Source organism: Protopterus annectens, chromosome 4.part0, assembly GCF_019279795.1.
Source record: "Protopterus annectens isolate FY-2018-M chromosome 4.part0, PAN1.0, whole genome shotgun sequence".
Classification (NCBI taxonomy): domain Eukaryota; kingdom Metazoa; phylum Chordata; order Ceratodontiformes; family Protopteridae; genus Protopterus; species Protopterus annectens.
This window is the reverse complement of record NC_056733.1, coordinates 974,405,185-974,418,804: the sequence shown is the minus strand read 5'-3', so window position 1 is coordinate 974,418,804 and position 13,620 is coordinate 974,405,185. Positions and strand designations below refer to the sequence as shown.

The following is a 13,620-nucleotide window of genomic DNA, read 5'->3' as shown; positions in this document are numbered from 1 at the left end:
TCATCACACTTGGGTTAAATCCCAAAGTTAAGGATGGGTGGTGGAGTTAAACAGGATTAGAAGAAGCTAGTAGGCCCTGCAAAACTGCAGTGGCAAAACCAGCTCTAGTTTTAGAATATAGAGGTAAGTGATAGTGCTTAGTGAAGGTGTGCACTGAACTCCAAGTTGCAGCTTCCAGAATATCCGTGGTTGGCACCCCCCTGAGAAAGGCTGCTGATGTAGCTGTAGCCCTGCTGGAGTGGGACCTAATGTTAGCAGGCACCGGTTTCCCATGATGCGTGTAGCAGAAACGTATGCAATGCCCTATCCATTTTGAAATGGTCTGTTTTGAGATAGCTTTTCCTTGTGATCCTGCAGCATAGGCTACAAAGAGCTGGTCAGATTTTCTGAAAGCCTTAGTTTTATCCAAGTAGTAACGTAATTGCCTGTGAATGTCCAAAGAGTGCAGGAGTCTTTCTCCTTTGTTCTGGGGATTTGGAAAAAAGGTGGGCAAATGAATGGTTTGGTTTAGGGCCACACTGGATACCACCTTTGGCATAAAGGAAGGGTTAGTTCGTAGAGAGACTCTGTCCTGATGAAAAATGAGGAAAGGCTCCACTGCCATTAGTGCCTGTAGCTCTGAGACTCTTCTAGCTGAAGTTATTGCTAGTAGCAGGGCAGTTTTCCATGAAAGAAATTTTAAATCAGCTGAAAAAGCTGGTTCAAAGGGCGGCAGTGTAAGCTTTTCCAGAACAAAGTTGAGATCCCAAGTAGGTGTTGGTGCTCTCCTGGGCGGTCTTATGTTCTTAGCCCCTCTTAGGTACTGTCTTAGGAGTGTATGTGAAAATAAAGGAGGATCCGTGTTGTAATGGGCTGAAATTGCTGAGGCGTGGATCTTAATAGATGAAAAGGAAAGTCCTTTGTGCGACATCTCAGTTAAATATCGTAGAATCTGAGGAATGTATGGATCAAGGGGATTTTGGCCTTTAGCCTGGTTCCAGGCGCAAAATCTTTTCCATTTGTCTGAATAGGTTTTCCTGGTGCTAGGCCTCCTGGCCTCCAGGATGACATCCATAACAGCTTTGGATAGAGGTGTTGGCTGGTTGTTTAGGTAATTTGCCATGCAGCCAGGTTTAAAGTCTTGAGCTGGCTGTGTAGAATGTGATTGTCTCGCTGGGTGAGCAGGTGAGGAATTTGTGGTAAAATCCATGGTGGGCTGTGGGCCATGTTCCTTAGAATTAGATACCAGTGTTGGCGTGGCCGGTCTGGTGCAATGAGCATCATTTGTGGCCTCTCTAATCTGACTTTCAGCAGTACCTTTGCTAGAAGAGGCAGCGGAGGAAAGGCATACACTGTTAATGTTTTCCAACTGAATGAGAGGGCGTCCACTTTCCAAGCTTGTGGGTGGAATGTCCTTGTGCAAAATTTTTGAAGTTGGTAGTTTTGGGGGTTGGCAAACAGATCTATGTCTGGGCGTCCCCATTTTTGAGTTATCATTGCAAATACTTGTGGATCTAGTTTCCACTCGTGGGGATCCATGATGTTTCTGCTTAGGTCGTCTGCCAATGTGTTTTTCTTTCCTGGCAGGAATTGTGCTTGTAGTTGAACTTGGTAAGACAGAGCTGTGTTCCACAAGGTCATTGCTTGCCTGCATAGAGGGTAGGAATGTGTGCCCCCATGCTTGTTTATGTACCACATTACTGTGGTATTGTCCGTCTTTATTATTAGTTGTCCTGGGTGTAAGAGGTCCTTGAAGGCTGTTAGGGCATTCTGTACTGCTAGCATTTCTTTCTGATTGATATGCAGATGCCTTTGATCTGTAGTCCATTTACCCTGAATGCACTGTCCTGCCATGTGTGCTCCCCCAGGCATAGTCCGATGCATCTGTTTAAAGTTTGCCTGGCTGTGGGTAAGGTGAAAAGCTGGCCCTTGTTGAGGTGACATGCCTGTACCCACCATAGAAACTCCCGTTGAAGGCAGGGAATGAGTGGTATCATTGTTTCTAAGCTGTGGCTGTGCTGAGTCAATACGCTTTTCAGGTACCATTGTAATTTCCTCATATGCAGTTTTGCAAATGGTATTAGTAGTATGCAAGATGCCATGAATCCCAAGGCCTGCAGAATTTTTCTTGCAGGGAGTTGGGCCTTTGTTGCCATTATTTTGAAGTATGAGTCAGCTGTTGTTGCTTGTCTGGCGTGAGATTAAGCCATCTGGGCCGTTGTATTCAAGCTGGCACCCAGGAATATTATGTTTTGTGAGGGCACTAGTTTTGATTTCTTTTCGTTTACTGTGTACCCTAAGCAACTTAGAAGGTGTTTGACAAATGCCAGATGCTTTAAAGAATGTCCTTGCTTTCTGCTTGAATAAGGCAGTCGTCCAGGTATGGCTATATTTGAATTCCTCTTTGTCTGCAGTATGCAATTACTTGTGCCAGGCATTTTGTGAAGACCCTGGGCGCAGTAGATAAGCCAAAGGGCAGTGCAGAGAATTGATAATGGGTTGAACCTGCAATGAAGCGGAGGTATCTTCGGCAATTTTGTCCGATAGGGACATGCAGGAATGCCTCCTTGAGATCCAACGTTACTAGCAAAGCCTTCTTGCCCAGCATGGGAAGAAGCTGCTGTAGTGTTAGCACCTTGAATTTTGGTCCTTGCAGATAGGTGTTCAGAATTGAAAGATCCAGAATGGGTCTCCATGCTTTGTCCTTTCTGGGGACTAGAAAGACTCTTGAGTAAAATCCTTGTCCTTGCTCCTGTGCAGGTACCTGTTGAATGGCTCTCATGTTCATGAGAGCTGTAATTTGTTTTTGTGCTTCTGTCCATTGATTCGGTGGCAGGTTTGGCATTCCTGTTATCCTTGGCAAGGTATGAAAGTGGAATCTGTATCCTTGTGAGACAATGTTTAGGACCCATTTGTCTTTTGTGATGATGTGCCAGTTGTCTGCAAAAAGTGCTAATTTTCCTCCCAAGGGAGCTGCCAAGAGAGATTTGCTTGGTAATTTGAGGGTTGAGTCATTGTGTTTGTCTTCTGCTAGCTTGGGGCCTGTCTTCTCCTCCCTTCTGGGTAGCAGTACCCCATTGGCGAGGTTTGTAAGGGCCTTGGGGCTGACCTCTGCCCCTTGGGCATCTGTATTTGCCCCTCTGTGATCTGTCAGAAGCTGGAAAGGACCAGTTTTTTGCTGGCCAATTTCTGCTGAAACGAGGGGGTTGTACCTGTAAAAAACCCTTGACCGTCTGCATAGACTTTGCCTTATCCTCCATTTTCTTTAAAACCTCTTCTGCTTTGACACCAAATAAGACATCCTGCTGTAAAGGTGCATCCAATAACTTTGCTTTAACATGATCAGGTAGGGTTTGTTCTTTTAACCAAGCATGTCTACGTATGACAGACCCAGTAACAGCTGCTCTACATGAAGCTTCCAATGAATCAAATCCACATATTGTAAAGTATGTTTGCCCACCTGTTCAGCTGCATGCAACAGATCCTGCATTTCCTTGAATTCAGACTGTTCAGAATGTGTGCTCATTTTTTGTTTTAATTGCTGATATTTCAGCATGTGAAACTGACAATTTAAAGCTCTCATAGCCAGAGTAGCTGAGGTGTATAACTTCTTTCCCCATCTATCTAGGGCTCTGGAATCCCTTTCAGAGGGTACAGGTTTTTTAGCCATAGAAGCTTTAACCCCTTTGGGACCCTGGGAAATTGTTTCTGGATCAGCCACAGGGCTTTTATAAAGGAATTTGTGTGAGTCAGGTACTCTGTAGTATCTGTCTGGTTTGGCTGGAGCAGGCGGTAGAGAGTCTGGATTTAGACTAGACTCTAAGTAAACATCATCCACAATGTCTAAAACTGGAGGGATAGCAAGTGGTCTGTGCTGGGGTAGCAAAAGGAACTCTCAGAGCCTTTTCTTTGAATCACAGTAGTGCTGTCCTTCCCAGTGGAAATGTTCCCTCATGGTGTGTAAAGTTTTCCCAAAGGAGTAGTCTTCAGGGGGAGATGCTGAGGGAATAGAGTCTTCAGCATCAGAGTCTTCATAAGGGGGAAAAGCGTAATCCTGTTCCTCAGAAGAATCTGAGGAAATTGAAACCTGGTCAGAGGAAGCATAATCCTCCTCTTGTCTTGGTCTTTTATCTGGAGGGGGATGGGAACCCCTGATTAGGGTAATCAAATCTTCAGCCATCTTAAGCATCTGTTTCTTAGGCATGGGGCCTTGAATTGTAGGCTGATGTACAGTCTTTTTTGGTTTTAATCGAGATTTAAGCTTAGCATAAGATTTAATGGTGAGTGTAGTCGGTCTGAAGACACCTTCAGCAACCGAAGGTGTTTCTACTGCACCGGGATCTCCTTCTGCTCCGGTGTCAGAAGGGCCTAATGAAGATGGCTGTGACGGCCTAGTACACTCCACTCGAGAATTCGCAGCTATCTGGGGTTCCAATTCCGTGGTCGTCAGGGGCTGCGTAGGCGCCTCACTGAAAACCGGAGAACCGGCGACAGGCCCAGCAGAGGCCTCGGAGTCTGGCTTGGTCCTAGGCTGCCTGTCCTTATCTTTGCGTTTCTTATGCATGCCGGTCGTCGGCTGCTCCAACGGCATGATATAATTAAATTTCCTACCAAAGTAATGTTGTGCGAAGTAAGTCAAAACGGCGTTTGATAGTTCGTTTATTAAACCTAGCACAAAACAGACAACCTGTGACGTCGTGGTCTGGGCCTAGGCAAGGAATACAATAAGAATGTAAGTCCTTATGAGGTATTTGCTTCTCACAAGAAATGCAACTGTTAACTTTTTCTGACATCGGACTGAGGCAAGAAAAGGTTCCCCAACGGGGTACTTAGCTTTATTGAAGACTTCAGACTGAAATTCGATTAAAAAATCTCAGGTGTCGGCCGACCGGCACTTGCGAACTGCTTCTGCTTCGGGCACCGCGCAACAAGAAAGACTGAAGAAAATGGCGTTGGATGCCTCTTATATACCCCTGGCGCACTGATGTCAGTGAAGAAGCGACAGCAACCGACGCCGGACCAAGACTTTGGAACTCTGGCCGACTGTGGGACTGCCTGACGGCAGGATAACCCAAGTGTGATGACTGCAGCAGGGTAACACGATGAACATCCGTGATTTCAGACAATCCACATAGGACAGGTGCTGAAGACCTTGAATTTTCCTTGTGAGGAACCATTCTGGTCTCTGCAGTTGCTTGAAAAAGTACATACCAAAAGGGGAGTTTGTACTCAATTACTGGCCTGATGAGAGAAGAGTACAGATACTGTAACGCCTTGTTTTCTGGATGCAATGCCATTATATAGAATGCCCTTCATACCACTGTGGAAAATGGTGGTCACAGCCAAGGTTGTTGTCAACCTGTGTGTCCGGGTGTCTACCACTGAGTGCATACTTAGGGTGTTGTTATTGATGTGGTAGTTAGCAGGGACATCACTCTTACCGAAAGGGATGATGATACATTTTTTTGCATTGAATTTAAGGCCATGACTTTGGCACCAGTCAGTTGTTTGTGTAAGACCCACTTGTAGGATGCTGACATCATTTGGAGATTCCACCACCAATCCCAGATTGCAGTCATCAGCAAACTTTGTCATCCACAGGCCTTTAGTTTATTCTTGCACTTCGGAGAAATAGACTTCAAAACAGCAGAGATTCCAGGACTGATCCCTGTGGATCACCACTGGTTACAGGTCTGCTGTTGAAAGTGGATTCCCGTACTTTGACTATATGGTTTTCATCAGTGATGACGTCACTGTAGCAGATTACACACTGACTACCTGTGGGTCATGGGATGTGCTAGGATGATGTCACTGTAGCAGATTAAACACTGAATATCTGCAGGTCATAGGATGTGCCAAGATGATGTCACTGTAGCAGATTAAGTACTGAATATCTGTGGGTCATGGGATGTGCTAGGATAATGTCACTGTAGCAGCAGATTAAACAGTTAATATCTGTGGGTCATAAGATGTGCTAGGATGATGTTACTGGAGCAGATTAAGCAGTGAATATCTGTGGGTCGTGGGATGCACCAGGATGGATGTCACTGTAGCAGATTAACTACTGAATATCTGTGGGTCATGGGATGGGCTAGGATGATGTCACTGTAGCAGATTAAGTACTGAATATCTGTGGGTCATGGGATGCACCAGGATGGATGTCACTGAAGCAGATTAAGCAGTGAAAATCTGTGGGTCAAGGGATGTGCTAGGAGGATGTCACTGTAACAGATTAAGCACGGAATATCTCTGGGTCATGAGATGTGCTAGGATGATGTCACTGGAGCAGATTAAGCAGTGAATATCTGTGGGTTATGGGATGCACTAGGATGTCACTGTAGCAGATTAAGCACTGAATATCTGTGGGTCATGGGACGTGCTAGGATGCTTGTCACTATAGCAGATTAAGCAGTGAATATCTGTGGGTCATATGATGAGTTAGGACGGTTGTCACTGTAGCAGATTAAGCAGTGAATATCTGTGGGACACGGAATGTGCTAGGATGATGTCACTGGAGCAGATTAAGCAGTGAATATATGTGGGTCATGGGATGCGCCAGGATGGCTGTCACTGTAGCATATTAAGCAGTGAATATCTGTGGGTCATGGGATGTGCTAGGATGATGTCACTGTAGCAGATTAAGCACTGAATGTCTGTGGGTCATGGGATGAACTAGGATGATATCACTGTAGCAGATTAAGCACTGAATATCTGTGGGTCATGAGATGTGCTAGGATGATGTCACTGGAGCAGATTAAGCAGTGAATATCTGTGGGTCATGGGATGTGCTAGGATGATGTCACTGTAGCAGATTAAGCACTGAATGTCTGTGGGTCATGAGATGTACTAGGATGATGTCACTGCAGCAGATTAAGCACTGAATATCTGTGGGTCATGAGATATGCTAGGATGATGTCACTGCAGCAGATTATGGAGTGAAACTCTGTGGGTCATGGGATGCGCTAGGATAATGCCACTGTAGCAGATCAAGCAGTGAATATCTGTGGGTCATGGGATGCGCCAGTATGGATGTCACTGTAACAGGTTAAGCAGTGAATATCTGTGGGTCACGGGAGTGCTAGGATGATGTCACTGTAGCAGATTAAGCAGTGAATATATGTGGGTCATGTGATGCACCAGGATGGCTGTCACTGTAGCAGATTAAGTAGTGAATATCTGTGGGTCATGGGATGTGCTAGGATGATGTCACTGTAGCAGATTAAGCACTGAATGTCTGTGGGTCATGGGATGAACTAGGATGATATCACTGTAGCAGATTAAGCACTGAATATCTGTGGGTCATGAGATGTGCTAGGATGATGTCACTGGAGCAGATTAAGCAGTGAATATATGTGGGTCATGGGATGCGCCAGGATGGCTGTCACTGTAGCATATTAAGCAGTGAATATCTGTGGGTCATGGGATGTGCTAGGATGATGTCACTGTAGCAGATTAAGCACTGAATGTCTGTGGGTCATGGGATGAACCAGGATGATATCACTGTAGCAGATTAAGCACTGAATATCTGTGGGTCATGAGATGTGCTAGGATGATGTCACTGGAGCAGATTAAGCAGTGAATATCTGTGGGTCGTGGGATGCACCAGGATGGATGTCACTGTAGCAGATTAACTACTGAATATCTGTGGGTCATGGGATGGGCTAGGATGATGTCACTGTAGCAGATTAAGCACGGAATATCTGTGGTTAATGGGATGCGCTAGGATGGTTGTCACTGTAGCAGATTAAGCATCTATGGGTCATGGGATCTGCTAGGATGATGTCACTGTAGCAGATTAAGTACTGAGTATCTGTGGATCATGGGATGCACCAGGACGGATGTCACTGTAGCAGATTAAGCAGTGAAAATCTGTGGGTCATGGGATGTGTTAGTGATGTCACTGTACCAGATTAAGCAGTGAATATCTGTGGATCATGGGATACGCCAGGATGGACGTCACTGTAGCAGATTAAGCAGTAAATATCTGCGGGCCATGGGATGCGCTAGGATGATATCATTGTATCATATTAAGTACTGAATATCTGTGGGTCAAGGGATGTGCTAGGATATCACTGTAGCAGATTAAGCAAGGAATATCTGTGGGTCATGAGATTTGCTAGGATGCTGTCACTGTAGCAGATTAAGCACTGAATATCTGAGGGTCATGGGATGCTAGGATGGTTGTCACTGTAACAGATTAAGCGGTGAATATCTGTGGGTCATAGGATGAGCTAGGACAGTTGTCACTGTGGCAGATTAAGCACCGAATATCTGTGGGTCATAGGAAGCGCTAGGATAATGTCACTGTAGCAGATTAAGCAGTGAATATCTGTGGGACACGGAATGTGCTAGGATGAAGTCACTGCAGCAGATTAACCAATGAATATCTGTGGGTCATGGGACGTGCCAGGATGATGTCACTGTAGCAGATTAAGTACTGAATATATCTGTGGGTCATGGGATGCACTAGGATGATGTCAGTGTAGCAGATTAAACATTGAATATCTGTGGGTCAAGGGATGTGGTAGGATGGATGTCAGTGTAGCAGATTAAGCAGTGAATACCTGTGGGTCATGGGATGCGGTAGGACAGATGTCACTGTAGCAGATTAAGCAGTGAATATCTATGGGTCATGAGATGCACTAGGATGATGTCACTGCCGGAGATTAAGCAATGAATATCTGTGGGTCATGAGATGAGCTAGGATGATGTCACTATAGCAGATTAAGCACTGAATATCTTTGGGTCATAGGATGCGCTAGAATGATGTCACTGTAGCAGATTAAGCAGTGAATATATGCGGGTCATGGGATGTCCTAGGATTATGTTACCGCAGCAGATTAAGCACTGAATATCTGTGGGTCGTGGTATGTGCTAGGACGGATGTCACTGTAGCAGATTAAGCACTGAATATCTTTGGGTCATGGGATGCGCTAGGATGATGTCACTGTAGCAGATCAGGCACTGAATATCTGAGGGTTGTGGGATGCGCTAAGATGATGTCACTGTAGCAGATTAAGCACTGAATATCTTTGGGTCATAGGATGCGCTAGGATGGATGTCACTGTAGCAGATTAAACACTGAATATCTGTGGGTCATGGGATGCGCTAGGATGATATCACTGTAGCAGATTAAGCACTGAATATCTGTGGGTCATGGGATGCGCTAGGATGATGTGTCACTGTAGCAGATTAAACACTGAATATCTGTGGGTCATGGGATGCGCTAGGATGATGCGTCACTGTAGCAGATTAAACACTGAATATCTGTGGGTCATGGGATGCGCTAGGATGATATCACTGTAGCAGATTAAGCACTGAATATCTGTGGGTCATGGGATGCGCTAGGATGATATCACTGTAGCAGATTAAGCACTGAATATCTGTGGGTCATGGGATGCGCTAGGATGATGCGTCACTGTAGCAAATTAAGCAGTGAATATCTGTGGGTCATGGGATGCGCTAGGATGATGTCACTGTAGCAGATTAAGCACTGAATATCTGTGGGTCATGGGATGCACTAGGGTGATGTCACTGCAGCAGATTAAGCACTGGTGGCAGTAACAACGCATATAATGTACATTCAGCAGAAGATGGGACAGTTTCTTATGACGAGTTTGTGCACTTATGATGCGCTGGTGTTGAACAGATGCTTTTGCTGACTGCAGATACAGGGTAGACATTCTGAATGGATGTTAGCTAAGAAGCTAGACTTAGCAACCTTAACAACCCGAAGGCTGCAGTCTTGTGTGGATTTTAGGTGTACTTACACATGGATGTACATTTAGTTGCAACTGTACAGTTATTTAAAATGAACACAGAATTTATTTTTTATACTCTACTGTAAGCATTTTACTAATTATGCATTCATGTAATTTTGCAGATCTATTCGCCCTGGGCTTCTGCTGAACATGGGTACTGCCCAGTTATGCTTGTCTAGTAAACAAAAAAAGCCTGACACCCACTGAAGCTGCATGAGCAACAGGGATCAGGCTGGGCTGCATCTTGCAGAACTTGTAGGTAATCCATTGTAAATCATTGCCTCTGGACTGGCTCATAGAACAAAGGCAGCAGTGACACAGCTACCAACATCGAATTAGAGGGTGTCTGTGTTCCTCCTGTTCATCACATCATAGTGTAGTGACTTGCTCTGGGTTTTCTTTTTGACTTCTTGTGTACATCTGACATTTTGCCTCACGCTCAGCTTCTCTATGATTTAAAAAAATGCACTGATGTTGTTCAGTCTTTTTTTTTCATAGTCCTAGTAAATCTCTTACAGTGTTTAACAACTAACAGTGTCATCAGAAGAACAAAGATAAAGAAAAATAAATGAAAACATAAGCAGAAACTCTTCAAGTGCAGCCTGCCTACCATATTTAAGTTACTTCAGCGAGGAAGTCAGTCTGCAAGCAAACAATCAATAGATAAACTTGAATATAGACATGATGTGAAAAACTTTAACAATAACTAACAAACTGCTGACAAACGGATACTGCAGTCACATGACCAAACTTTCCAAGAGGAGAGAAAAACTGCAAGATGATAACGACAGGGCTGCACTTTTATTAGGCAACTCTGCCATTGACAAAACTTTACTGTGCGCTCAAGTGAAGGGGTACTTTGAATGTAGGGGAAGCCTAGTTACACCACAGCAAACAGTGGTGACTAGAAACCAAAACTATAAATACTGCTGCAGAATGCCTACAATTTACATACACAGGCTTGACTCTCAATTTAACAACGAAATACACTGCACCCCTGTGCGGATTACTAATAAAACAGAATGTGCTTTGTAAGACAGTCAGAAAGTTGCATGACAATGCTCATAGCTGCATCAAAATCATGATTAACTTTTATTTTTATATACTAAACTATTCAAACAACAGACGTAAAGCCAACATGCAAACAAGTAACCTTTACTTTACATTAAAAGGCTTTTGTGTGCAAGGTTCGGCGACATACTTACACATCTTGAAACTCTTCCAGTGACTTTTGTGGGGTGAAAACATTTAACAAACTAATAATCTACAAAAGAAAAAACATGAAAAAGTGTCAGAAAATACCAATGTACTTTATTTTAAAACTCACAATGTTATTTCTAGAAAAACGAGTTGCACGTTTAAAAGTCAGTCTAATTTTGTTAGCAGTAGTTTACTATTCATGTTTCACAATCTGGCAGTTTCTACAGAATGGGGTGCATGTCACATGACTTCAAGTGAAGATCATCTGATCGCACAAACGGACCCTATTCCTTCAACCACAACTAAACTTTTGTTGTCACAAGGAGTCTACATGCAATGTGCAAAAAGCACGTGCCTGCTACCTGATGCATGCAAAAGGTAACATGGATAAAATGAGATTAGAGAAAATACAACTGTCACGTTATTACTGTTATTACTGTTCACAGCTGATCTATCACACAACCTTTCTTCATGGCTCCCTGTTTGGCATCTCTTCCCTACAACTAAAGTAAAATTTAGTATTTTTCACTTTTTTTACCCTAAAAAATCACAAACTGCAAGGGTAACCAGTCACCTTTATCAGTGTGTGACACAACATAGCATGCTTGCTCCAAAAGTATGTGCATACTCAATAGCCCAGTGCTAGGTCACACCCATGCAATCAGCAACAACCTTCCAACAAAATTAACAAAACACCCACAATCTGACATTACTAAACCAAGCTCCCTGGCACATTGCATACAACCCTGACTGCAACCCGAACACAGAAGGAAATGGATGGGTAAAGAGTTTGTCTGGATGACAGTATTAATGAAGGTCAAAAGGCAATGGGAGACAGAAGACAAAGAAAAAAATACATTACAAACCAGTTACATAAAAGTGCACACTTGCCCAAAGTACAGTGAACACCAAATGGTAGAGGGCAAACTTATGTACAGCTGAATGGAGGCACAGATACTCCTGACCTATTAAAAAACTCCCCTAATTATTAACGGAGAAAAAGGAATCATTACTTCCAGTATCAAGGACCCCTTCAATGTGTTTTTGTTAGGGCTGAATCCCAACCTACAACCAAATTGTAAGCAGCTAGATGAACACACAAGCGGTCTCAGAGCAGACGTCATGAATGTACCACAACTTCGTACGCTGAAGTGGAGACCATTCTTAGGAAAGGCGTGAATCAAAGACCAAGTGACAATGTTAGAAGAGCCTGCAATGGAGACATTCTTAAAGCAAGCACCGGAGGTAGACAGTTGTTTGAGGAAACTTCACAGTATTTCCAAAGAGGTGGTTGGTGAGCCATCTGATGCAGAAGACAATACAGTCGGCAAGCATTTGGAAAGAGTCAGCTTGGCAAGTACAAATCCTTCAAACTTGGTACAAAGGAGATGAGCAACAGAGCTCTTCCTGAATACCTTCTGCTGTGGTTATGTGCATATGTTGATATCTTTCCATATCACTGCTGCAGAAATTTTTACATTAAGGATTTCCTGCCAAGGACAGCCCAACTTCTAGCCAGTACACCAAAGTCTTCAGCTCTTATAGGTGCCGTACATCACACGTATGCTCCCCATGCAAAACAAAGGACACACAGGTGATGTATTGATGCAAGCACTCAGAACTTATTTGCCACCAGTCTGAGCGCCATTACCTAATATCAGCCTGAATGCCCTTCTGCTGCGTCAGATACCAAGCCATTTTTCAGATAAGTGTACCATTATGGTTTCTTCTCTTCCTTTTCTTACTGTTTGTTATTGTGTTCAAGTCAATCAGAAAGGGAAAATGTCAGTGTGGGAGGCAGATTTCTCATAAAGACCATCATGACCAGTAACTGTTTTGTTTGGGTGCTTCCCAGTATCATACACCATGTTCAACCTGCCAACCATTTGTGTCCAAGACTCTACATAGTTGTCTCTTCCTCTTTGTTCACATACCTAGAGAACCAGCGTCATAAGTTGTTGGATCAGAGTGCTGTGGTGGAATCCTCCCATTCACAGGCCCATCCCTCGGCCAAAAAAAAAAAAAAAGCCAAAAACATCAAGCTGCTGTACAGCCTCCCTGGATGTCTCCCTAGGGGCTGGTGAAAGCCCTGAAGACTGTATGGTGCTTGCTTTTGATTCCTCTGCCGCCACCCTAGGGGCCGATATGGATCCAGCTTCACTCACGTTCTTGCAGTCTGTGCCTGACATTGTGGGGAACCTCATCTGATAATATCAATGGGACTGAGGGGGATTCCTCAGCCTTTAGAAAGGAAGGAGATTCCTACAACTTTTATAGAGTACTATCAGTGATCTGACCCTCCAAGGGTGTTTCGAGTGGATGTCCCGCAGAAAACGAAACAAAAGACAAAGCATATTTCCCCCTGTTGTGAAGGATCCCCCACATGAACGGCTGGATTTCACTCAGGGTTTGTTTAATGCTTTGATGGCCTTGAAGCCACTTCAAGGGGACGCTGCTCCTGCTCCCCCAGGTCTTCCATTCCCATCAAGAAGCCTACGGAACTGGCTTCCTCAGATGAGGATCTGGACTTGGGGGAAGAATCCCTTGTTTATTCTTCCCAAATTCCTTTTGGACTGTAATTCAGGGTGGAAGGATTTCTTAAGTTCAGACTCTCCTTTGTGGATACTACTGCTTGCATACTGGACTATTTTAAGTGAGAGTGTTCCCTGGTCTCTTATTT

The 13,620-nt window shown here is 44.1% G+C and overlaps 1 protein-coding gene across 4 annotated transcripts in view; it reads right to left on the bottom strand.

The window, feature by feature from the left end:
* LOC122799705 (mitogen-activated protein kinase 9) overlaps nucleotides 1–13,620 on the bottom strand; it is a 1,999,785-nt gene that overhangs the window by 1,111,790 nt on the left and 874,375 nt on the right. For all 4 annotated transcript variants that reach the window (XM_044068940.1, XM_044068939.1, XM_044068938.1 and 1 more), the window contains exon 5: nucleotides 10,946–11,004. In XM_044068940.1, coding sequence (XP_043924875.1) covers nucleotides 10,946–11,004 — 59 coding nt within the window. The remainder of the gene's footprint in view (nucleotides 1–10,945; nucleotides 11,005–13,620) is intronic.